Genomic DNA, 22,485 nt, shown 5'->3' on the forward strand with positions numbered 1-22,485 from the left:
TGCCCAGCAGCAGCAGGGCTGGGGCTTTCTTTTCCTGGACAGACTGCTTCAGGTTGGGAGGTGTTGTTGAAAACACGTTTGGGGATTCATGGCTGCACCCAGAGCCTGCGGTCACCTGGCTCTGTAACAGGTTATGGGAGGTGATGGTTTTGGGTGCAGGTGTGGAGGGTCTGCTCCTACTGTGAGTTTCTATATTTGGCAGAGATATTTGCCTCGAAATTCAGGCAAAGAACTCAAGGGAGAGCAGCTCTGTGCAAAACCAGCCCTTTGCTCTTTCTGAAATGGGCTTTTAAAAAATTCTCTGAGAAGGCTTGTTTCCTTTTTGCAAGTAATTTTTCAGACTTCACAGAGTAACAGAACATGTGGGGTTGGACAGAACCTCTGGAGTCCCAGTGCAATCCCCTGGGTCTCCTAGATCAGGTGACACTGAGACATGTCCAGTTGGGTTTGGGATGCCTCTGGAGAGGGAGACTCTACAGCCTCCCTGGGAAGCTGTTCCAGTGCTGTGCCACCCTCGATGAACAGAAGTTCTCTCTCAGGCTGAGGTGGAACTTCTTGTGTTTTAGTTTATGGCCATTGCTCCTCATCCTGCTACTGGGCACCACTAAGAAGAGTCTGGCACCACCCTCTCGGTGACCTTTGGGATATTTGCATGGATTGATGAGATCCCCTCTTGGTTTCCTCCAGTCTGAGGTTTTAAGATCTAGATCATCACAAGGCTCATGACCCATCCCATACATCAGCTTGTGCTTGATTTTCATCAGCCCTTTTCTGTTAACTGCAAGTTTCAACCATCCTACTCCCTTTTTTTTTTTTTGCCTTTTTTCCATGTTTTGTTTGTGTTTTTGAAGGCTGTGACCCTTTCCTCTGAGTTTGAGTGGTGACTGCACTTACAGAAGGGAAAAGAAATTACACCTTTCCTTTTTTTTTCGTGGTTTTCCTTCTGTTTAGAAGAGCTACTGAAAACACTGGGGTTTTGATTTCTCTGTGTGCTTGACCTTGAGATTATGGCAGATTTTCCTGTCAATTTGGACGCTGTACTTACAGTAAAAAGTTCCAGAAGCAGAGGAGTTGGGTGTAACAGCGGGGTGACTGGCTGTGAACAGTGCCTTTGGCTCCCTGCTGAGCTGTTCTGAATTCTGCAGGGCGAGCTCCTCGCCATTGTACTGTACCGAGCCTGAGCTAATTTTACTTTTTCCTGTGTAAGACCTACTGGCTTTGCCTGGGATTTAAAGCAGAATATTAAAGATGTTACTCTATATGATGTTCCATCACTTCCAACTGGGCTGAAGTCATGAAGCACTGTAGATCTTTCAAGAGGTCCATTCTTGGCAGAATTCCACTCCAGCGAGGTTTGCACTGGAGTATGGAGTTTTGCAGATTTTTAATGGACCTAGTGCATTTTCTCTCCATAATTTCAACCTTGGCTGTGCATACTGAACTCCAGTGTTTACCTGAATCCTGTGCCCAGGTATGTGTGCACAGTGTCAGTGGTTAGGAAAAATGGTACATAATATGTTTGGTGTTGGTCAAATTAATTCATCAATAAAAAACAATCCACGCTGCAGGGGGGGAAAAAAACAACCAACCAACCCAAAACAAAAAGAGCAAAACCTGCCTCTCTTAAATAAATCTCCCTGCTTCCTCTCCAGCCACACAAATAATAATTAAAGAGCTCTTTTAAACACAAGTGTGCTCAGGGAGGGTAGTGCCTGCACACAGGGATGTTTTACCTCATTGTTACGATAACAAGTTAGGGAAGGCAGGGCCATTAGCTGCAATAGGGAATTAACTCCTCCAGATGTGTTTACAGCCTTTACAGTCAAGCCTCTCCATTCCCTGCCCTGCTTCCAGAGCGTGTTCCCTGTTGGGTTGCCCAGCTTTCATCTCATCCCATCCCTGTGTTCCCATTCCCAGGCTGAAGCCAGACTCGCGGCGAAGCGAGCGGCGCGGGCGGAGGCGCGGGAGATCCGGATGAAAGAGCTGGAGAGGCAGCAGAAGGAGGTAAGGCCAAGGCTTTGGGGGGTGCGTGGGGTTGTATCCAGGGAGGAGGATGTTCAGAGGTCCTGGAACAGAGGAGTCATCTGTATTATGTTGAAATAGTCTGCATGGAACTAATGTTGATCATGGAAAAATGTGGGAAAAACACAGATCGTGGCAAGGATTTTATCTCGGTGAAGCCAGCATAATTATTCACAGAAAATCCTTGTGGTTAGTAATTCTTGTTTAATGTTAAACTTTGAAGTATGCAGCTTCTTTGTGTGCCTGTTGGAGGTGGTGGATTCTTATCACTTCCTTGGAAATCCAATGAATATGGAAGATTCCTGGCCCTTGTATAACTCCACTGGGAAGCTGTTCTGCTTCCTGCTGTGAAGCTGGTGCCATGCCCACCCAAGTTTGTGAAGAAGCATGGGCTGCTGTTGGCACGGGCAAGGGTAGAAGCTGCACTTGGCAAAGCATTATTTGGTGAACTGAAGCCCTCAAAAGTTGTGCTTGGTGATGTACATTCAGTGAAACAGCAGAGTGGCTGCAAGAGGGAGAACAGTAATCACAATTTAGTTTTTTCAGTAGATTTTTGAAGAGGAGAGGAAGAAATAGGAAGTCTTGGGGCATGGTCTGGGAATACATAGTAAGAATAAACGTGGGGCGGTATAATGGGGAATGGCTTCACACTGACAGAGGGCAGAGCTGGATTGGATATTAGGAAAAACATCTTCCCTGTGAGGGTGGTGAGGCTATAGAACCTGTGGCTGCCCCTGGATCCCTGGAAGTGCCCAAGGCCAGGATGGACGGGACTTGGAGCAACCTGGGAATAGTGGAAGGTGTCCCTGCCCATGGCAGGGGGTGGGATTGGATGATCTTAAGGACTCTTCCAACCCAGGCCATTCTGTAATTCAGTAGTTCTACATGTGCTTTAGGGTGCAGAGCAGGACTGATTGAGCTTTGGAGCAGTGAATCAGGAGGTGACAGCAGGATGTGGATCAGGATGTGACAGCGGAGCAGTGCCAGTGCAGGCTGCAGCAGCCAGCCCACAGAGAAGCTCCTGGGCAGGCTGCCCACGCTCAGCTTTTGGTGAGGCAGGTCTGGATATGTCTCAGTTGCCTTGCTGCAAACACAGAGCTTGAGGAAGGTGGGAGCCTTCTCCTGCTGCAGTTGTTGCTTTCTGAAGGATGTTTCTTGCAGCCTGGCCCACAGTGGGAAGTGCTGTCACTGCTGAGCTGGCAGCCGGGGCGGGGGACTTGGGAGCAGCCGTGCGAGGGTGTGTTAAACAGGCACCACGTGTTTTGTTTGGGCAGCAAAGTAAATAGGGGTGTCCTGGCAGCTGACACCATCTAATTTGCAGATGACTTAATGAAGCTGATGACCCCTTTGCAGATTAAAAGCTGATCTACAGAGGGTGTCTTGGTAAACTGAAATTTAGGTGTGAAAACTAAAGCTCCTGCAATTAAGAGCTTGTAATCTGAAAATGTGTGAAAACTTTGTATAGATAGAAATTGGGTAGGGCAGGATGTCCCTCTGAAATACCACAGAAAAGCTCAGCCAGATACCCATCACAATCTGCTTTGTAACTCACTGGCATAAATAACACATTTATTTAATATTTTGCGCACTTCAATATTCTGTAACTTTTCAAAATAGTTTAATCTTAGCCCCCAGATGCCAGGTAGAGATATTAAGGATAGCTGCAGGAAGTTTTTCATTGCTACAAGTGTCTTGCAGGTATAATAAAACATAAATACAGAAATCCCAAGCAGTGATCAGCACAAGATATTTGGCACCTACTCCTTCCTTGGAGGGGAACCTGCTGTGACACTGGGACCTGTACACCTGGTTCTCTGCCCTCTTCATTTCCCTTTGCAAACTTTGCAGAAACATAAAAAGCACTTTTCCACTGCTGCCATGTTAAATAACCAGAAGTTAAAGCCCTTGCTTTACTACTTCAGAAGGCTTTTTAGAGCCCTAACTCCCTTCTGGGAGTTAAAAAGCAATAAATGAATTTATTGCATGTGCGTGTAGTTTTTCATGCTTTAAGCCGTGTGCATGCCCTGGCAGGCTTCTTGTGGAGCATGGATTACTTGGAAATATATTTACACTGCTGGTCTGAGTTAAAAGTTTCCAGGTGCTACTATTACAGGCTATAACTATGGCAGTGAAAGAGAGTGTTTTAATGATTTGGGTTTGGAAACTGGCTCTTCTCCTGCCCACCACCTCATATTTATGACATTTCTCAATCTTGCACTTCATTTCTCTCATTTTAAAGTAATTGGGTGACTTTGCATGAAGAGTCTACGCATACGATTGAGAAATTGTACAGCAGGAATAGATGGGCTTTTGGCAGAGAGCTCTCAGTTGCAGGGTGAGATGTGGGAAAGTTCCTGTGGAAGACTGCTCTGCGGTGGGGCAGGATTGCAGGTGTGCTCCAGAGGCAGTATCATTTCCTCACCTGGCACCACCTCGTGCCAGGCAGCACACAGAAGGGTAACTGTGCCAGTGGTTTGGGTGTTTTGGTTTGGTTTCTCTGTTGGCTTTTTTTCTCCAGGGAAGGGAAGCTAAGGAGGAGAAGGTGAGCACAAGTTTCATAGGGAAGTACAAGCTGAGTACATGAAAAGTGTTTTCTGAAATTGAAGAAAAAAGCAAGCAAAAGAATTGTGACCCGATCACAGAATTCCAGAATGTGTTGAGTTGAAAGGGCTTTAAAACTTAATGTGTCCCACCCCCTGACATGGACAGGGACACCTTCCACTAGTGCAGGTTGCTCTGTCCAGCCAGGTCTTGTACACTTCCAGGGATGGGGCAGCCACAGCTTCTTTGGGCAACCTGTGCCAGGGCCTTGCCATCCTCACAAGGAACAGTTCCTTCCCAAGATCCAATGTCAACCTACTCCCTGGCTGTGGGAAGCCATTCCCCCTTGTCCTGTCACTCCAGTCCCTTGTAAATAGTCTTGCACCGTCTATTCTGTTGGATGGGGCTCCTGTTGGAGCATTCCCAGTTCTCCCAGCATTTCCCCAGAGCAGAGCTGCCCCATCCCTCTGCTCATCCTGGTGCCTCCTCTGGACTCTCCAGCAGCTCCAGGTCCTTCCTGTGCTGGGCCCCAGGGCTGGGGCAGCTCTGCAGGTGGGAGTCTCATCTGAGCAGGACAGAGGGGAAGAATTCCCCCTTTCCTTGCTGCCCACATTGTGGGATCAGCCCAGGACATGGGGAGACCCTCTGAAGATAAGGGTACTGATCACTCTTGAATCACAGAGATGTGGATCAATTTATATGTTGATTAGAGAATGTGTTTTTGGTGATGAGCCTTTAGGAAAGGCAGAGGTCTGATAAGTGTTACAGCTTGAATGCTTCTGACTTCTCATTCAGAGCTGCTTTCTTGTTGCTACCCACCTAAGATGTAAATAATTAATCTGGAGGTCTGGTTAAATTCTCTGGTTTGCTTCCACTCATCAGTGACTGCAGGGCAGCTCTCATTGCCAGGGCCTGTTCTGAGCTGGAATGACAATTAAAATACATGGTATTTCCTCCCTTCCCTGGTTTCCCACCACTGGTGGAAGTCAGAGCAGTGATGGGTCCTGGTTTACCATGCCATGCTGCCATGCTTTTGAAACATTTGGTTTCCAGCTGCAGGGTCTGAGACCAGTCCCTTTGGCTTGTACTGTTGAGATGTACCTTCTCCTGAGACAAATTCCTGTGTGCACTCAGGTATTTGTTGTTAATTCATGCAGAAGAGCAAGCCAGGAGTGGGCAGCCCAGTTTTTCTGAGTAACAATTTGTTCATTCTCATGGGGCTGCAAGGTAAAATTCGAGGAAGAATTTTTTTTTTTCCTGTGCATTTATTTTTTCTTTCAGAAGTTTGACCTGAAATGTATTAAACCCTTTTTTTCCCAAGCAATATTTAACAGTAACAGTTTTGAGACACATAAAAGCTGCAGCAGTAGGGCTAATTGTAGAGAATGCTTTCTGTAGGAGTGCCTTCTGTGTGTTCTGCTGGCAAGGCTTTAAATGTCTCTTCAAGGACTGACACTTGGAGACCACAGTGTAAGCTGATATTAGTGCCTGAAGTGAAAAGAGACTGATCTCCTCCCACTCCTTAATCGGTGGGATAAGATTTTTCCCTGCCAGTTCACACAGCAGATGAGCCTGTACTTCTGGTTCAAGGCAAGTGCACTGTGCTGATCTCCTGCCTCAATTTGCAGCACTTGCTTTACGGGCACAGCATGAAACTTGCCTTGGCTGTTTTGTAAATTCCTTCCTTACCTCACTTGCACATACTTTTCCCTCTTTGGATTCATATTTCTTTGGAATAAAATACACCACCAATGCTTTCTAGTAAAAAAAAAAAAAATGAAAGACAGATTATTGTGACTCGGATGGGAAGGGTGAGACTGACTATGAAACTTGGTGCTTACATAAGCAGGAAAGAAATGAAGGAGGTTTATGGTGGTTAATCTGTGTCTTTTACACTCAGCGTGAAGATGCCCAGGAAAATTTGGAGAGGGATGATGTAGATGATGTTTTTAGCAGACTCTTCTTCTGCTACCATGTAACACTGGCTTTTTCTGTCCAGTTTTAAACCTACTTCTATGAAAAACTTTGTTTTTGCAGGCAACCTCCTTTGATGAGGAAGTCAGGAAAGCTTTCTGCTGTTTATACTGTGGATGAAGCATATTTGGGTTTTTTGGTCATACCCTAATACAGGAAACTGCTCTTTAAAGCATTTGACTACTTACATGTGTATTGACTCTCTTTGAGGGGGGGACACATCTGCAACCGAGGTGATTGTTTAAAAGTGTATGTTTTCTCTTGTACCACATTTTCTAAAGGGGACAATGTCATCACAGAATCCTAAAATGGCTTGGGTTGGAAAAAACCTTAAAAATCCCCTGATTCCAACCTCCCTGCCATGGACAGGGGCACCTTTGCCTCATGTACTGCTGAGGCATCAGTCACTTTGGAGCAGAGCTGTTGTAATGCCTGTTGGCTAATGGGCTCCTTCAAAACTCCCAAGTTTTATTAAAAGCTGGAATAGTTAGATATAGATAGATACAGATATAAATATAGAGAGATATAGATATCTAGATATAGATATAATAGTTAGCACTTGGCTTTATCCCTGAGGCCTCCCCACCTCCCCACAGTGTCTGGCCTGAACAAGGGCCCCGTTGTTATCTTGTCCATTGGCAATTTGGGTCCTGGGCACAAGGCTCTGTGCGTGCCTTGCTTTGGACTCAGCAGGGAATACCTGCTGTGCCAAGCCTGGAGCACTGGGCTTTGGAAAATAAGGATTCCATGGAGCTGCCTCGAGGAATGGGTGAAAAAAACAGCATGGAAAAGTTAAAGCTTTGAGGTTAATCAGCTGTGAGGTAATTGCCACATTTGAACCTGTGGTGTTTGGCTCCTGTGAGTGGATGAAAGGCACTCTGAGTGTGCCATGGAAAAGCCAGGGACTGGAATTGTGTGCAGCCTTGTGGGAGGGCCCAGTTCATTTTCCTCTTCATGGCTTTCTTAGGGAAAGGGAAGTGGGCTGGTTACTTGTGTGGTGGGAATGCTGTTTTTTAAATGGGTCCTAACTTTCCCTCCTGTGCTTGCTGGAATGGGAATTAAAGCTGCTGAGGCATTAATCTGGGTTGTGCAGTTGTCCTTCGTGAAGGGGAATCTGATCAGGAGGGCAGGGATTGAGAGACATAAGCTTTGCTTCCCAGCGCTGGGATCTGGATTCCCATGAGGTATCCCTGAAAGCAGTCAATGGCAGGGATCCTCCAAATACCCCAAAATCTGGGAGACTTGACTACCATGCCACCAGAGGATTGTGCAGCCAGCCAGGTGTTTTTGAACAAGAAGGGTTCTTTGAGGTTATTTTTCTGAATCCAGAAACGTTTCTGGCTTTAGGAAAGATGTGAGAAAAAACATGTTTTCTTTTTCCACGTGGGTTCACAAAGCTCATCAGTCAAGGGTAGTGCTCCAAGAACACAAAATTCAGATACAGCAGAGTGGCTGTAAAGGTTTTGTGTATTATCAAAGTGCTCCAAGACTACGGAACAACAGTGTCATCAGGGCATTTATTAAAGTGTGAGGCTCCACAGAAACATTCAAAATTGACAGAGCATCCTGTAGGGATCCTTTAAGGCCAGCAATATATGTGCAAGGAATTTTCCAGGAATTTTCACACACTGGCACTGTGCTGTGCACAGGTGAGAGGTTTGTGGGGTTGGTGCTTTTGGAACTGTGCTTCATCCCTCAAGGACACAGTGAATCCTTCAAAGAGGACCAGTTGGTCTGTAGTTAATGCTGTTTGCTTTTATTGTGGTGGCAGATGCATGACTCGTCCCAGATGAATATTTGGGCATTGGTTCCTGTTGCAGAGGGAAGGCTGGAAAAATGAGAGGTCGTGGCTCACAGCAGGGCTGGGCTCTGGCCTGGTGCAAAGCCTGGGGATAAAATGTCCCATATGCACCCCAGAGCCTGGTGGGAATAGGAACAGGAATGCTGTGTTCTAGCCAGTCACATGGAGGAGGCCTACGATGCAAACACTGGTTTTGTCCTACCTAAATCCACAGGGCTTCACTGTGCTCTTCTCTGAATTGATGTTTGCTGTATTTTCTCTGTAAATGCTGTTTTTTCCCTCCAGAATAAGCTGTGGAGCATTGCTGTGTATCCATCATTCACGCTAGCTTTGTTCCTTGTCTCTTTCCTCTCCCTTTCCCCCCAGATCTATCAGGTGCAGAAGGTAGGGCTTGCTCGCTTTCGTTCTTGTTTGCATGCCTTCCCACCCTGTGAGTCTTGCTACAATTTCACAACCACACAGCAATTTAATTTAGGTGGCAAGAAAACCCCAAGATCTCCAGTCCAACCTCAGAAATCCTCTAAAGAGTGGGAGATGCCCAGCAGGCTGTGTACTTCCATGTCGTTCTCCCCACCCCTAATCTTGTGGGCTGGACAGTCAAGGGGAGTGGGGGAAGATGACCCATGTAAGGTGTCTGGTCAGGCACTTAATGTGATTTTTTCTACAGCCTGTTTGGCAAAGAATAAGAGAAGTGACTTGGCAAAGCAGGGTCACAGGAGGGTACAGTGGTTCCCTGTGTCAGTGAGGGCCTGTGTGTCACCTCTGTTCGAATGCTGAAGGCCAAGAAAATCACCGGAATGCTTCAGGCTATGCAAGCATTTAACAGATGCCAGCAGGAAGAATGACTTTCAGATGACACAAAGTCACTGAAGGAAATCAGGGATGCTGTATTTGAATTCATAATCCTTAGGTAAATAAACTGTATGGCCTTCCTTCCAACAGCACCCAGACATTAAAAGTGATTTTATATTGTTTAATCCTCTCTCATCTCAGTTTAAAACAGTGATCTTTTCCCTCTTCCCAATTTTCTTTCCATGATGATGGCAAAGAGGATGATAACAGTAGCTTGAGGTTACTTGCTATGTAGAAACAGAGATTTTGGGGTTTGTGTCATGATCTCTGGCTGAAATAACCAGACATCTGAAAATAACTGAATATAACAGCCTGGCTGTTCTGTACTTTCAGCATGTAAACTGAGTTGCACCTAGAAACAGAAATAACTCCCAAGAATTTTTACAGGGAGGGAGAAAGCACATTTTTCTTCAAGCCTGCCATTTTCTACCTTATTGAATATTTATCTTTTTTTTTCCTGAGATGCTTTTTTTGCTTGCTGAGTGATGAATGTCTCCCTAAACCACAGTGTGCTTGGTTGTGTTCTGGCACTCCAGCTGCTCTAACTGCATGTTTCAAAGCTTGACCCAGCCCTGCATGTGCTTCTTGGGAGTGCTGTTCTCCTCTTTGAGTGTGTATGCATATGAAGAGAGCTGCTCAAATCATGTACTCTGGTATTTAATTCTGACCCTATCAGTTTGGCAACAAGTCTCTCTCACTCCTGGTTTTATTTCTGGAGTTGACTACACACTGAGTGGCTCAATGTCTGCCCATGGATCGACAGGCTTGTTATTAATCTTCTTTATGGGAACTAATTTAACCTTCTGGTGCAAAAGCAGCCCCATGGGAGCCCAGGAAGTTGTTTACTGTTGGTGTTCTGACATGGATGAGGAGATAAGTGGGTTATCCTCCCAACATCCCATGGCAAGTTTGCGAGTCCAGCAGTTTCACTGGCACTCAGTGAGCAAATGGCATCTGAAATTCTCTCTCAATGGTATTAACATCATTAATTATTTAATTGTAATATCACTTTTCAAGGTAGAAGGGAACCTGAGTCCAGCAAGGGCCTCTAACTGAAACCTAAATGAATGGAAAAGCAGCATTTCCAGGCCCCTGGGGGCAGAAGAGAAGAGTTGGTGTAGAGGGAGAACTGAGAGAAGTGGCTGTGAAGGGTCAAAATGCTTGAGAGCTCAAAAGCTGCCAGTTCAGTCCAGTATGACATGTGCTCTTTAAAAGTTTATAAATTAAAATAGTCTCTGGGCAGTCTCATTCATTAAGATTTTTCTTCAGGGGATGTTAAGCACATAGCTGAGCAATTTGAAATGGAGAAGGAAAGGCCTGTAAGTGGAACTTAAACTAGGACAGAGCAAGTATTGTAAGGAGTGTTTAATGTTTCCTTATCTGCCTTTTGCAAGGCTGAATTCAAAAGCCAGTGTCAGACAGTGAGAGGGCATGAAAAGGAAGCAGCAAACCCTAAAAAAATTACAAGGGTGTTTATGGATCCTTCCTATGTGTGAAAAAGGATTCTCCATTTTAATAGTGTGTTTCAGTTTTTTAAGTTGATTTCTAGTGTTAGAAAATGTTCTCAGTCTGTTAATGGCTAAAAAGCCTCTAATAAGGCTTTACGTGACCTGCTTTACTACAAAGCATATAATCTGTAGGTTCTCATGTAGACAGCTCTGGGAGTTCATAGAATTTCCAGGGGTTATTCTCAGGCTGAGATGTGCATAACAGTTACTTTTAGAACAAGCTGGTGCATGGGTTATGAATCTGAAGTGGGAATTAAGGAATACAGCACTGAAAAATGTGCAGCTGTTTAGTTTGGTTTTTCAGTAAATAGTGAATGAGATTTTAAGGATGAAAATAAAATTACATTAATACCATCGAATGAGTGCTAAAACCAGAGCAAAATACAGAATAGGTTTCTGGGTTTTTTTGAAAATAATTTCCTAAGGTTTTGGTTGTTGCTACTCCCGCCTCCTCAAGCCTGTAAGAAAGCTGTAAAATGCATATTATTCGTCCTTAATTAAGCAGGATTTCCATTTGCCTATTGCTGCACTTTAGGCCAGTGATTTTAATTCACACAGGAATCATTTTAATGGGCACCATTAAAAACGCAAAATTCCTGAGACCAGATTTGACAGGCTTGTTTGGGAAGGAAGAAAAGTCCCATTAAACATGTGGATCTTTGAACAACTTGCTGCCTGGAGGAAATTCAAGTTCATTGGGAAGTTCCCAGTGTTGCCTTCGCCTGCACTGGTGGATCTTGTCCTCTTGTGCCTTTGTTGGTGCTGCCTCTGCTGTCAGGTAGGTCAAATGTAGGCAAAAAGCCTGGTGCTCTGAAAGGAGCTCTGTGGAGCTCTAATGCAGCAAATCAGAATGCCCAGAGATGAGTTGTATCCAACTTGTCTGCCCAGTTTGACAGACCTTTACGGGAAACATGATTTGACAGCAATTTTCATCCTGGAAGTGTCCTGTGCTCGCCTCCCTTGTAATGAGTCTTGACTTAACTGGGTCAGGAATTCAAGACTCATTACTCTCCTTGCTCCTGTCCCCCAGCACAGAGGGTTTTGCAGTGCTGAGGGAGAAGAAGCTGCTGGGCACCCTGGTCATGCTCAAGCTGCCCTTTCCCCTTTCCAGGCAGCTTTTCCCAGGCACTCACTGTGGAGGGCTCCAGTGCCACAGGGCACAGCTCTCACTGGCATGTTCGTGTGGAGCTGTGTGGCTTGGCCAAGGCCTGGCAGTGCATGTCTAAATGTTCTGTGTTTGCTTTTCTCATCTAAATTCTGTTTTTTTCCCTTTTCTGTCTGTAGAAATATTATGGGCTGGATACTAAGTGGGGAGACATCGAGCAATGGATGGTAGGACTTGATCAACGTAGCTCAATAACTTTTGCGTGTTGCAGTTCTGTGTAGTTCATAGAGTTTGAGATCCCTCCAAGTAGGTATTTTCATGCATTGGGAGTGTGAGTTTTGCTCCAAGCAATCTCACAGTCTTGCTTTTCCAACTGAAATGTAAGTTTTGATCAGCTTTAAACTGGCAAGGACTGGGTTAACGCCATCTCTTTTTGCAGACCTGTATCCATGCTGTCACTGGAAGATTAGATTAGGATAAAAACCTGTTAAAGCCCCTTGGGATACAGGGACTGTTTGTGCTCATTTTACTTTTTGTGGGTTTTACCACCACTTTCTTAAATCTGCCTTCAGGTAAATTGTGGGCAAGTTTCACTCATGCTGTTTCATTTCCCTTAGCACTTACTGGCCCAGGGGAACCCCTTAGAGGAATGATTACTGCTAAAGTGGCAATCCTAGCTTTTTTTCCAATAGTACCCTGTCCTGGATTTTAGGATTTGCTAAAACCAGTGAATACCAGCTGCAGACTTGGCCACTGGCAACATGTGAGTGTTTTAACACCTGTGATATGAGATGAAGAAGTTTCTAATGGGCTGGAAGTCACTGGCTTCAAATATTTTTCAACCCTAAGTTTATGAAACCAGTTAGCAGCGATGCCAGCTGAAAGCTGTGGCTTTGCCCTGCAAAGCTGAGTAGTGCACTCTGGAAAAGGCAAAACTGAGCAGCTGGTTTCCAGTGTGGAAGGTAACTTCCCAAACTCCCCAGATTCCTTGGTCTTTGATAATTAATCAGTAAATACTGGTCTGCATGGACCATCCAGCTACCCCAGACTCACACGGAGTCTCCTCAAATCCTTGCTGGTGAGCATAACTCCACCTTACTGGCAGTTCCCTTGCTTGGAAATCAGCTCATCAGTGACAATCTGTTGACTACAATGTTGAAACCTTTTTTTTCTTCCTTGCTGTTTTCTACTGTTGTTTCTAAAATCATTGGCAAATCAGATTTTAAAACCAGCTTGTTGAAATGTAAAACATCTTGACGCCGTTTCCAGTGTCACAGAGGCTGCATAGCAGAGAGGAAATTCGGGGTCTCAGAGGAGGGAGGAAGGGTTTTTCTGCTTTGACAGGGTGTCACCTCATGTTGTTTGGTTTAACTTTACTGGCTTCTAAGTGTGTCTAGAGTTCACTGTGTGTTTCTGGAAGGCTCTGTTGCTGTGTTTGTCCTCTCAACGCCTCCCTCTGTTTTCTCTCTGCTGCCTTGGTAGGAAGACAGTGAGCGTTATTCCCGTAGAGCCCGAAGAAATGCCTCGGTCAGTACCTACTTTTGCTTTTTCTGTTCAGCCAGACACTACAGATTAAGAAAACAGCCGTGTGTAAGGCACTTCCTTCTCAAAAGAAAAGGAACCAAAACGAGCTCCTGCCACCCCTGGCAAGTGGAAACCACAAAGCCACTTCCTGACTTCTCTGCCCTCTCCCCAGTCACTCCAGGGAGCTTTGCAAATGTGCAAGAATAAAGGGGGTGGAAAGTGGGGAACTAACCTGTTTGGAGTGTTTAATGTTAGTTAAAGGGCCAAGAGCATAGAGCAGGGAACACCTGAGCAAGCTCCTCCTTCACCCTACAGTAAAATGTTTGACTGTTTTTTGGGCAGGGTATGATTTCATTTGCTTTCTGCTTATAGTTTCAGTGCAATTTTTTTTAAAACCACTGAGTTTGTGCATCTTTCCCTTCCTCCTGTCCCATCAAAGCCATCAGCATTTGCCTCAGTGCCTGTTACCTGTGTTCTTTTCACTGTTGTTTTGTCTCTACGCTTTCTCTCGCTAGGCTTCGGATGAAGATGAGCGCATGTCAGTGGGTAGCCGTGGAAGCCTGAGGGTTGGTAAACTGTGCAACCTCTGTGTGCATGTCTGTGTATGGGTGTCACTGTCCCCCTGTGCCCCCACACTCTGAGGGGACTGTCCTGGACGTGCTTCATGTTGGGTTTTTTCAAGTGGATCACTGATTGTCTCCAGTGTGTGCCTTGTGCAGGACCCTTTGTGGTCCCTGCTCGTCACTCTTGCAGGAAGGACTTTGCCAAGATGTTGGTGTCTGCATGCACTTTGTGAGCTCCCCTGTTTCACTCCTGGAACTGGAAATTTGGGAATGGGAATGGGTATTTGGGAATGGGAAGTGCTGGTGGGGTCAGTGTTTATTAACTCAGGAAACCAGATGTGATTGATCAGTGGACATAAGTGTTGGGTGCTTCGGAATTGCAGGTGAATACTCATAAAATAACAGAATGGCCTGAGCTGGAAGGGACCCACAGGGATCATTGATCCAGCTTCTGTCCCTGCACAGACACCCCAACAATCCCAGCCTGGCATCCCTGAGAGCCTTTTCTAAACTCTCCTGGAGCTCTGGCAGCTTCGGGGCTGTGCCCATTCCCTGGGCAGTGCCCAGCAGCCTCTGGGGGAAGAACCTTTCCCTGATATCTAACCCAAAAATCTCTCTGACACAGCTCCAGCTGTTCCCTTAGGTCCAATCACTGGTTACTGGCTTTTAAAATGCTTTAGAAATACTTTAGAATCATCTGCAGGCCTGAGTTTTGTGGAGGGTGGGATTAGTAAAGCACTGAGTACTCATCTGTAGGAAAAGTTCAAACAGTTTTTTCCTCAAAACATCCAGACAGTATTTTCCCAGATAACACACATTTATATAAACCTTAACTCTGTTTTTACATACTGTCTAAAAGACTCATTAAAAAAAAATAAATTCTGCTGCAGAGCCTTCTCAGGGATCCCACTGTAAAATTGCACAAAGTGTGCTTAAATATATAAAGTGCTGCCTTGTTCCCTTTTTAGTGGAATCCTTATTGCTACTAATGGAATGCTGTTAAAACCTTTTTTCCTCCAGATGACAAACTTGAGTGCTTTTCAGAGCTAGGAGATGCCTCAAAGCTCCAAAGAGTCAATGAAGAAAATCCTCTCTGCACAGCAGAATATGAAAAGTAGTGTTTATTTTACTTAGGGTTAAATGTTGACATATGGAAGTGTTTTTTGGAGGGGGAAAAGATCTCTAGTTAGTTGAAATATCAATTCTATCTGTTTAGAAGGTGATGACAACACAAATGGGTTGTTTATCCCTGGCTGAAATGTGGCACGATGCAAACACACTGGCTCTGTTTATAGCACATCTTCATCTGAAACTTCTCTTCATGGAAATTCACCACTGATTCTTTCCGAGGTGTTTTTGTAACACAATCCTGTGATTTGTATACCTTTAAAGAGCAGAAGCCCTGCATTCTGCCTCCTCACCATCCCTTGGAGAAGCTTTTTCCCTTTTTCCCTGAGCAGTCTCAGGCTGTGATAACCAGCGCTGGCTTGGTGAACAGCAGCCTCCAGCTGCTCTGTGGGATGGTCCCAAATTCTTCATAGTTCTGCAAGGAATGTCCTTCTCTGCCAGAAGGATCTGGCTGAAACTTTCCACACTGGTGTTTCTCAGTGATGCTGCACAGGCCCTGTCCCCAGAAAGCTGCATTTGGTGGTGGATGTGCTGACATTTTGGCAGGCACAGGAGAAGTTTTGACAGAGCTTCCTTGCCTCGTTTTTGTGTCACTGGGATTGTAGAAGCATGTAAATATTTGCCAGTCTGAACTGAAATTTAGCCTTCTACATCTTTCAGTTGTTCCATTCCAATTAATTAATAGAATCACAGAATGGGTTGAGTTGGAAAAGACCTTAAAACTCATCTTGTTCCACCCCCTGCCATGAGCAAGGACACCTTCCACTAGCCCAGGTTGCTCCAAGCCCCATCCAATCTGGCCTGGAGCACTTCCAGGGAGCAGCCACAGCTTCTCTGGGCACCCTGTGCCAGGGCCTCCCCACCTTCGCAGGGAAGAATTTCTTCCTAATACCCAAGTTAAACCTATTTTTTGTCACTCCAGGCCCTTGTAAACAGCCTCTCTAAACACTTTCCCAGTGTGGATTTATGGGAGATGCTTTTAGTAATTTGACCACATCTGTGGCTAATCTGTGAAGATTTGGCTCTTGCTGTATCCATCTTTAAAATAACAAAGCCAAAAGCTCCATTAATTTTGATCAACCTTAAAAAATCACGTGAGTTCTAGTGTCCAGTTTGGCTTTGGAGCTATTTTAGCCTGAAGACAGCATCAGAAACAGTTGTCTTGTGTCCATGAAGAGTTTATAAAATGACTTGGAGAATTTTGAATGGTGCTGTCTTTTTGGATACTTGAAGGCTCTCCTTCCAATCATTGCAGGATGCCAGATTTGGAAAATTCATCTTCTATCTTTGTCACTCAGGCTCCTTGCACTGTGAGGGGCTGGTGGTGCCAGGGGTTCCTCTTTGCAGCTGTGCTTCTCTTCTGTGCAGGAAGTTTTCACTGAAATGAGCCAATATCAGACATTCACTTCTCCCTAGGGCTCCACCACCCCACTGATCTGTGTGGGTTTCACTCTGGATTTTTCTCCTGGCATATTTTTGAAGTGGATGCCTGGGCTTCAGGCACCAGAGATGTGCTGAGGTGGCTTTTGGGGAGCTTCTGGATGCTTCTGGTGAAGCAGAGGCTGCAGTACACACTGCAGAACCTCCAGAAATATTCATCAGACCAGGCCAGCAAATGGACTGAAACACCACAGCTGTGACTGTGCTGCAAACAGGGACCAGGGGTCCAGGGAGTCCTGGCTTGGCTGTATCTGTGGCTCCTCAGCTGCCATGGAGAGGCTTCTTCAGCAGCTTCCCTGATGATCCTGAACCCATCAACAGCTCCTGCCACTCCTGTTTCAGGAGTTCTGCAAGCTCAGTTCTAAATCATGCAGGTTTTCCTAGGGAAGCTCAGTAACATCAGCCTGAGTTTGTAGAGGCTCTTGAGCATCTCTTCAGTCCCTTTTCTATTTCATTTGTCCTGGTTCTTCCACTTCCCAGCTGGCTGTCTCTAATCCAACACCATCAGCATGAAGTATTGTTGTGTTATCAATCACTCATGATTAATTTGTGTATCCTTGTTTTGTATCCTACCAACTTCCAAACTTGTACCTTTGTGCAAGAAATGCTGCATTATCAAAGTTCTTTAGTTGGGATTTACATCTCCCTGCCTATTTTTATGTTTGTTTGTTGTTTGTTTTGGTTTGGGGAGTTCCTTTGATTGACATAATTTGAGTTTTCCTTTGTGTTCTGATTTTCCTCTCCTCTCATGCCTTTACAGTCTCATTTGGAATATGCCAGCACCTACCCAGTGGTGAGAATAGTCTGCAAGTTGCAGAGTTGTGTGTGTGTGTGTGTGTGTTCAAAAACTAATCATGAAGAAGAAGAAGCTAACACAGGTTGTGATAACTGCTCTGTGATCAGGGTGATCTGGAAGCATCCTGAGGCAGTTTGTGGTCTGTGATGTCAGGGTGCCACTTCCCTCTCCTCCTGCTCTGACACAGTTCAGATGAGAAGTGACAAATGATTAGAGAGATCTGAGCTAGGTTTAGCTCAGTAGTTACCACAGGCAGAGCAGAATGGCTTGGATTTCCCCTAAAACACTGTCTCCGATAAAGCCTGTCCATTGTTGGACCTGATGCATCTGGATTTATTTCAGCACAGATCTGGAAAGGAATAAAACTCTTGTAAACTCACTGTAAATAGATCTAGCAAAGGTGACAGGACAAACACACTGCCTACCAAAGCTGCAGTTTGTGTTATCTTCACTTTAGAGGACAAAATCAGCTTAATAATAATGCTTGGGCAGCAAGTATTTGCTCTGCGAACACTGAGCTAAAGCTGCTCCTGAAAGAACAGAAAGGAGCAACGAGGATTAGAGCTCAGTAAAACATTTCCTGCTGCCTTGTGTTGAACTGGAGGTGTCCTGGTGTCTACAGGAAACAAACTGGGCAGTGCAGTTCTATAGATTCTCCTGCTTTTCCCCTCTCCTTCATTGCCGGCGCTATTTCCAATCGGGGGCGCAGCGCATCCATTTGTGTGTGACCTACATCCCAGAACAGTTCAGCACGTCTGGGTGTTTGCATGGCTGTATTGATACAGTCAGGACGGACAGCTAGCAGCCCTGTGAATTGACTGAAGCCAGCCAGCGTGGCTGATTGGAAGCAGGGCTGCTAAATTTACCAGCGCTCTCAGCATTTGAGCAATATTCCCTGATAACCGGGCGTTTGACTCCGAGGGGGGATGCGCTGCTGAGTGCTCGCTGAGCCGTGCTCTGCTGCTGTTCCTGCATGGGGATGTGCATGCCTGGCTCTGCAGGGGTGTGCACACACTCACTGATCTCACCCCCCGTTCTTCATCCCACTGCAGGCTGGATTAGAGAGTGAGAGGACCAAAAAGAAGAACTACTCCAAAGCAGTATGTATTTTTGTCTGTCCCAGAGAGGCTCTGCCTCCAAACCCGCTGTGGCAGGACAAGGAGTGTGTGCACGTGGGAGAGCTGCCAGCCCAATGTCAAGGATACGCTGTACTATCAGACATTGCCAGGCAGTAATGAGCATCAGTTCATCTCCAAAATGTAGGATAATCCAAACTCTTATTTCCCACATAAACTCAAAACCTTACTGGAGCTACCTAACTTGAGCTGTAATAGGCAATATTGAGAGAATGTCATGGAATCCCAAATGGTTTGGGTTACAAGGGCCCTTAAAGCCCATCTCATTTCACCCCCTGTCATGGGTGAATCTTATGGGGAGCAATTCCAGGCAGGAAGAGGACACTGATGTTTCAAGATTCAGCTTTTATATTTTTCAGATTCTGTGCTGCTTTAGTGTGTGAGTCTAGGCTTCATATTAGGGGATGGTGATCACTCTTCACAGAGTAGAGAGATAAAATAATTCCTTCTCTAGCTGAAGACCAAGGACAAATGATCTAAATCTCAGGCCCAAGAGCACAAACAATGGCAGAATGAAGAGAGAAAAACAAGCAGGATGGGACTTTATAACCTAAAGCTGTAATTGGACAATTAACTCAAATGTACAAATGGAGCAGAACTTATAAAAGTTAGAGATGCCGTGACCAGTTGTCCATTTTGTGACCATTGTGGTTCATCTTGGGTGTAGCCCTGGCTGGGCTCTTGTGCTGCCCAAGGTGGATCCATGGAGGCATTTTAATAAATCTCTGCTTTATTCTTTAGCTCATCACAGGTGAAGGCTGGGGTGGGGCTCTTTGCTACACTAGAAACAAGCAGAGAATTTTTATGAGGGCTGGAAGTTGGTTGTGGGATTGAGAAAGCCTGGGGGAGCAGCACGAGACACAGCCTGAGGTAAAAAAACATTGCAAAAAATGGACACAGTGGCAGTGAAATGGTTTCCTTTGTATGTCAAAAGCAAGAAGAAAATAGAGAGTGAAACAGGGTCACAGAAGGGAGAACAAGTAAAACTGAGTCATTTTAGCCTCTCTAGTATGCAGTTTTATTTGTCCCAGTTTTCATGAGGGTTAGATGCTTTGCATGTAAACGTAGCCTAAAACAAAAGTCAGTGAGGTCTGCTAAAACTGACCCTGCTCTCCAAAAGCTGCCTGGAGCATTTGCCTTCACAAAGATGCACTGGAGAGGTTTCTGGAGAGGATGGGTCAGAGGGGCAGGGGAAGCAACCTCAGCTCTGGGGTTTCAGGCTCAAATATGGGAGACATGGGGCAGATGAGGCAGATTCCTTTAGAAGGGCTTGAACTGTGAAGTGATAACCAGTTAACCTGGGCTCATGGAAATTCATCATGCTAATTCAGCTGGAGGTCCTAAGCAGGGTAATTATTTAAGGGCATAAAGGATGTTACTGTAAATTGACTGTAAGGATCTTGGCTGTCTCTACGTGACATTAAGTGAAACTTTGGGGCAGATCTTGTTCTTGTAAAAGGAATGTACAGTTGGAAAATAACTTTGTTAGAGAACAGGACAGCTGGGAAGGATCTCAGCTGGTCTGTTCCCAGCTAAGACAGCATCATCTGGGTTTTTTAAGGAGGGAAAGGCAGTTCCCCAGGAGTCTGTATTGCCTGGCTGGCTAAGTGCAGGGAGTGAAGGCAGATTCATACAAGGTTGGAGTGAAAATAAATATGATGATAAACAGGAGACAACTTGTCAAAATGGAATAACAGTAAAAACAAATGGGGAATACCACATCTGGGAAAATGAAGGTACCATTACAAAGTAACAGGATGGTTCAGCTAGTGATCTGAGGTTACATATAGTCAATATTATACGGCTGAAAAAGACAAGTCCTCAGTGTAGCAATAAAAGGGGTGGTGGAGGTAATTGGTCTGCACAGAGCATTGCCGTCAGCTGCTGGAGATCCATTTTAACCATTCTTCAGGGAAGCATTGGAGAAATTCAAGGAGCTGGGAAAAAAAAGAACCAACCTGATAAAAACTGGAAAGAAGCCAAGATGTGTGAGAAGGCTACAGCAGTATTTCAAATCAGTTCTTGAATAAAAGAAACTTGGATGTTTGCCTTCCATTTGGGGTGATAGTATTGCATTTCAATAGAGCATCTAAGCTTTTCCCAGCTTGGCTCTGAACTGGTTTCTAAGTTAATTTGTTTAATTTTTCATGGAAGCTGCTGTATAGTAGATTATAAATATTTCTCTTGGAAATAGGTTCAAATTGGTTCTAGTGGATTTTCATTTTGGGAACACATTGAAACATGGACTTCAAAACTTAATAGAAATTCTAATTAAATTTCCCAAACCCCCACCCCAATCCACAGGGGGCTTCCTTGTTTCCAGTGTTAAACCAGGGCTCATTGTGAAATGATACCAGAACAGTGAATTGCTGGGGAAATCTGAGCTTTTAATGCTGTCAATTGAAGAGACTTTTGGGTCTGTCCTCTCTTCTTCACCACCACATTCCCAGACTCAGGACTGAGTCTCTGATTGTTTTCTTTTATTCCCAGCACTGCTGCCATAGGGATTTGAAGCACCTCACCTTGTTTATGGAATAGTCCTTCTGGGCCTGTTTGTTTTCCTTCCTTTGAGAGAAAGCATCTTCCTGACACCAGGGAGGACAGCTGAGCCCACCCAAATCTCCTACTAGCCCTCAGACTGCTGCAGAATCCTGGGGTGTGGCTGATGGCCACTGTCTGGGTTTAATTTGGTGCTCAAAATTAAAAATAAGAGAATTTATACAGCACTGAATGTTTACTAAGCTGGATTTCTCAAACCAAATTAATTCTTCTACAATTTACTGCTTTTTAGGTGTTCAGCTGCCTGAGGTGTAAATCGCTACAGTGATATATACCCTTTATTGTAGTCTCTGATCTCTTTTTTGTCCCCATTTTGTCTCCTGTTCTCTTCACAGAATGTTTGAATATAGACCAGTAATAATAGAGGAGGCAAATAAAGGGATCAAAAAGGGCAAGCAGGAGTATCCTTGACATTTTTGGCTGTTCTGGTGGTAGTGACACAAATGTTGGTGTCCTCGTGTTTGAAATCATGCTCTAATCCTGCACTGCTCCTGTTCCTGGTGTATCTTTGAAAAGTTCTGTCTCTGCCTTTGCCTTTCATAAGTGATGACACTTGCTTAAAAATTCGCTTCGGCGTCTACATCAATTTTTCTTCTCTCCTTCTTTTGTCTTTCTTTTTTTTCCCCTTTCCTTCCATAACAGACCAATGGTTATGAGGAAGACGTGTATGGATCATCCCAGAGTAGAAAATCTAGCAGGGTTAGTAGATGATTTCTATTGCTATAAAATTCTATTACTTCATTTAATGGGATTAAATCTAATTAGCAAATTCTTTTTGGCAGTGAAGCAGGTTTTACCTGTCTTGCATGTTGTGGGTTTGGATTTTGTCAGGCACTGTGGAGGTGCAGGAAGAAGCTGTCTGGGAAATGAAAAATCAAAAATTAGGCCATGAGTGGGGAGTCTCAGAAATTGGTACAGAAAAATCTTGGGAGTCAGAACTGCTTTAACTTGTAAACAAAATGGGGTAAAAATTACATTGTGACAGCACTGGCAGGGAGGATTTCCACATGCTGGAAGCAGAATGAGTGCTTTTCACTCTCTGCAAGGTGTTCATGCTGTGCTCTGGTACTGAATCTCCTAATTTAGTCCATGCCTTGAGATTTGTATAGTTAAAATGGACTTTGGCTTTTGAATTTTCCCCAAATGCACATTGTTTATTTGAAGTTTGAAGTTTGCTTAACGAAATGCCTTTGTTTTGTTTTGTTTTTCTTTTCCTTTATAAACCATATCCTAGGGTTTCTGGAAACGCCTACAGAGCTGAAGAGCCAGTGCAAGTGTTCCCACTTAACTACTTAACATTGATGGACTTTTATTTCTAGTCTGAAAAAGCTTAATTATTAACTCAATTGTGAAGATGCAGGTCACAATGTTCCCTCCTGTTCCAGCACAACAAGTGTTGTGTGTCAATTCCAGCAACTCCTGGCCCTGCTTTGTTAAATATTGGGGATTGTGCAAATGATTTAAAGGGCTTGTCCAAGCACAGCCTGGGGCAGAGGGGGAACTGTTTGGTTTTTTTTTTTTTTCCCTTTATTTTAA

At 44.7% G+C, this 22,485-nt stretch overlaps 1 protein-coding gene across 33 annotated transcripts in view; it reads left to right on the forward strand.

Annotated features, from left to right (window-relative positions):
* LRRFIP1 (LRR binding FLII interacting protein 1) overlaps window positions 1-22,485 on the forward strand; it is a 102,526-nt gene that overhangs the window by 42,661 nt on the left and 37,380 nt on the right. For 17 of the 33 annotated variants that reach the window (XM_085585572.1, XM_085585575.1, XM_085585576.1 and 14 more), the window contains exons 2-9: window positions 1,918-2,004; window positions 8,705-8,722; window positions 11,983-12,030; window positions 13,286-13,330; window positions 13,843-13,893; window positions 17,219-17,251; window positions 18,307-18,354; window positions 21,592-21,648. In XM_085585572.1, coding sequence (XP_085441698.1) covers window positions 1,918-2,004; window positions 8,705-8,722; window positions 11,983-12,030; window positions 13,286-13,330; window positions 13,843-13,893; window positions 17,219-17,251; window positions 18,307-18,354; window positions 21,592-21,648 — 387 coding nt within the window. The remainder of the gene's footprint in view (window positions 1-1,917; window positions 2,005-8,704; window positions 8,723-11,982; window positions 12,031-13,285; window positions 13,331-13,842; window positions 13,894-17,218; window positions 17,252-18,306; window positions 18,355-21,591; window positions 21,649-22,485) is intronic. The other 16 variants (XM_085585562.1, XM_085585564.1, XM_085585565.1 and 13 more) reach the window with 4 other exon arrangements.

The sequence above is a fragment of the Lonchura striata genome, chromosome 7 (genome assembly GCF_050655825.1).
Source record: "Lonchura striata isolate lonStrDom1 chromosome 7, ASM5065582v1, whole genome shotgun sequence".
NCBI classification, from domain to species: domain Eukaryota; kingdom Metazoa; phylum Chordata; class Aves; order Passeriformes; family Estrildidae; genus Lonchura; species Lonchura striata.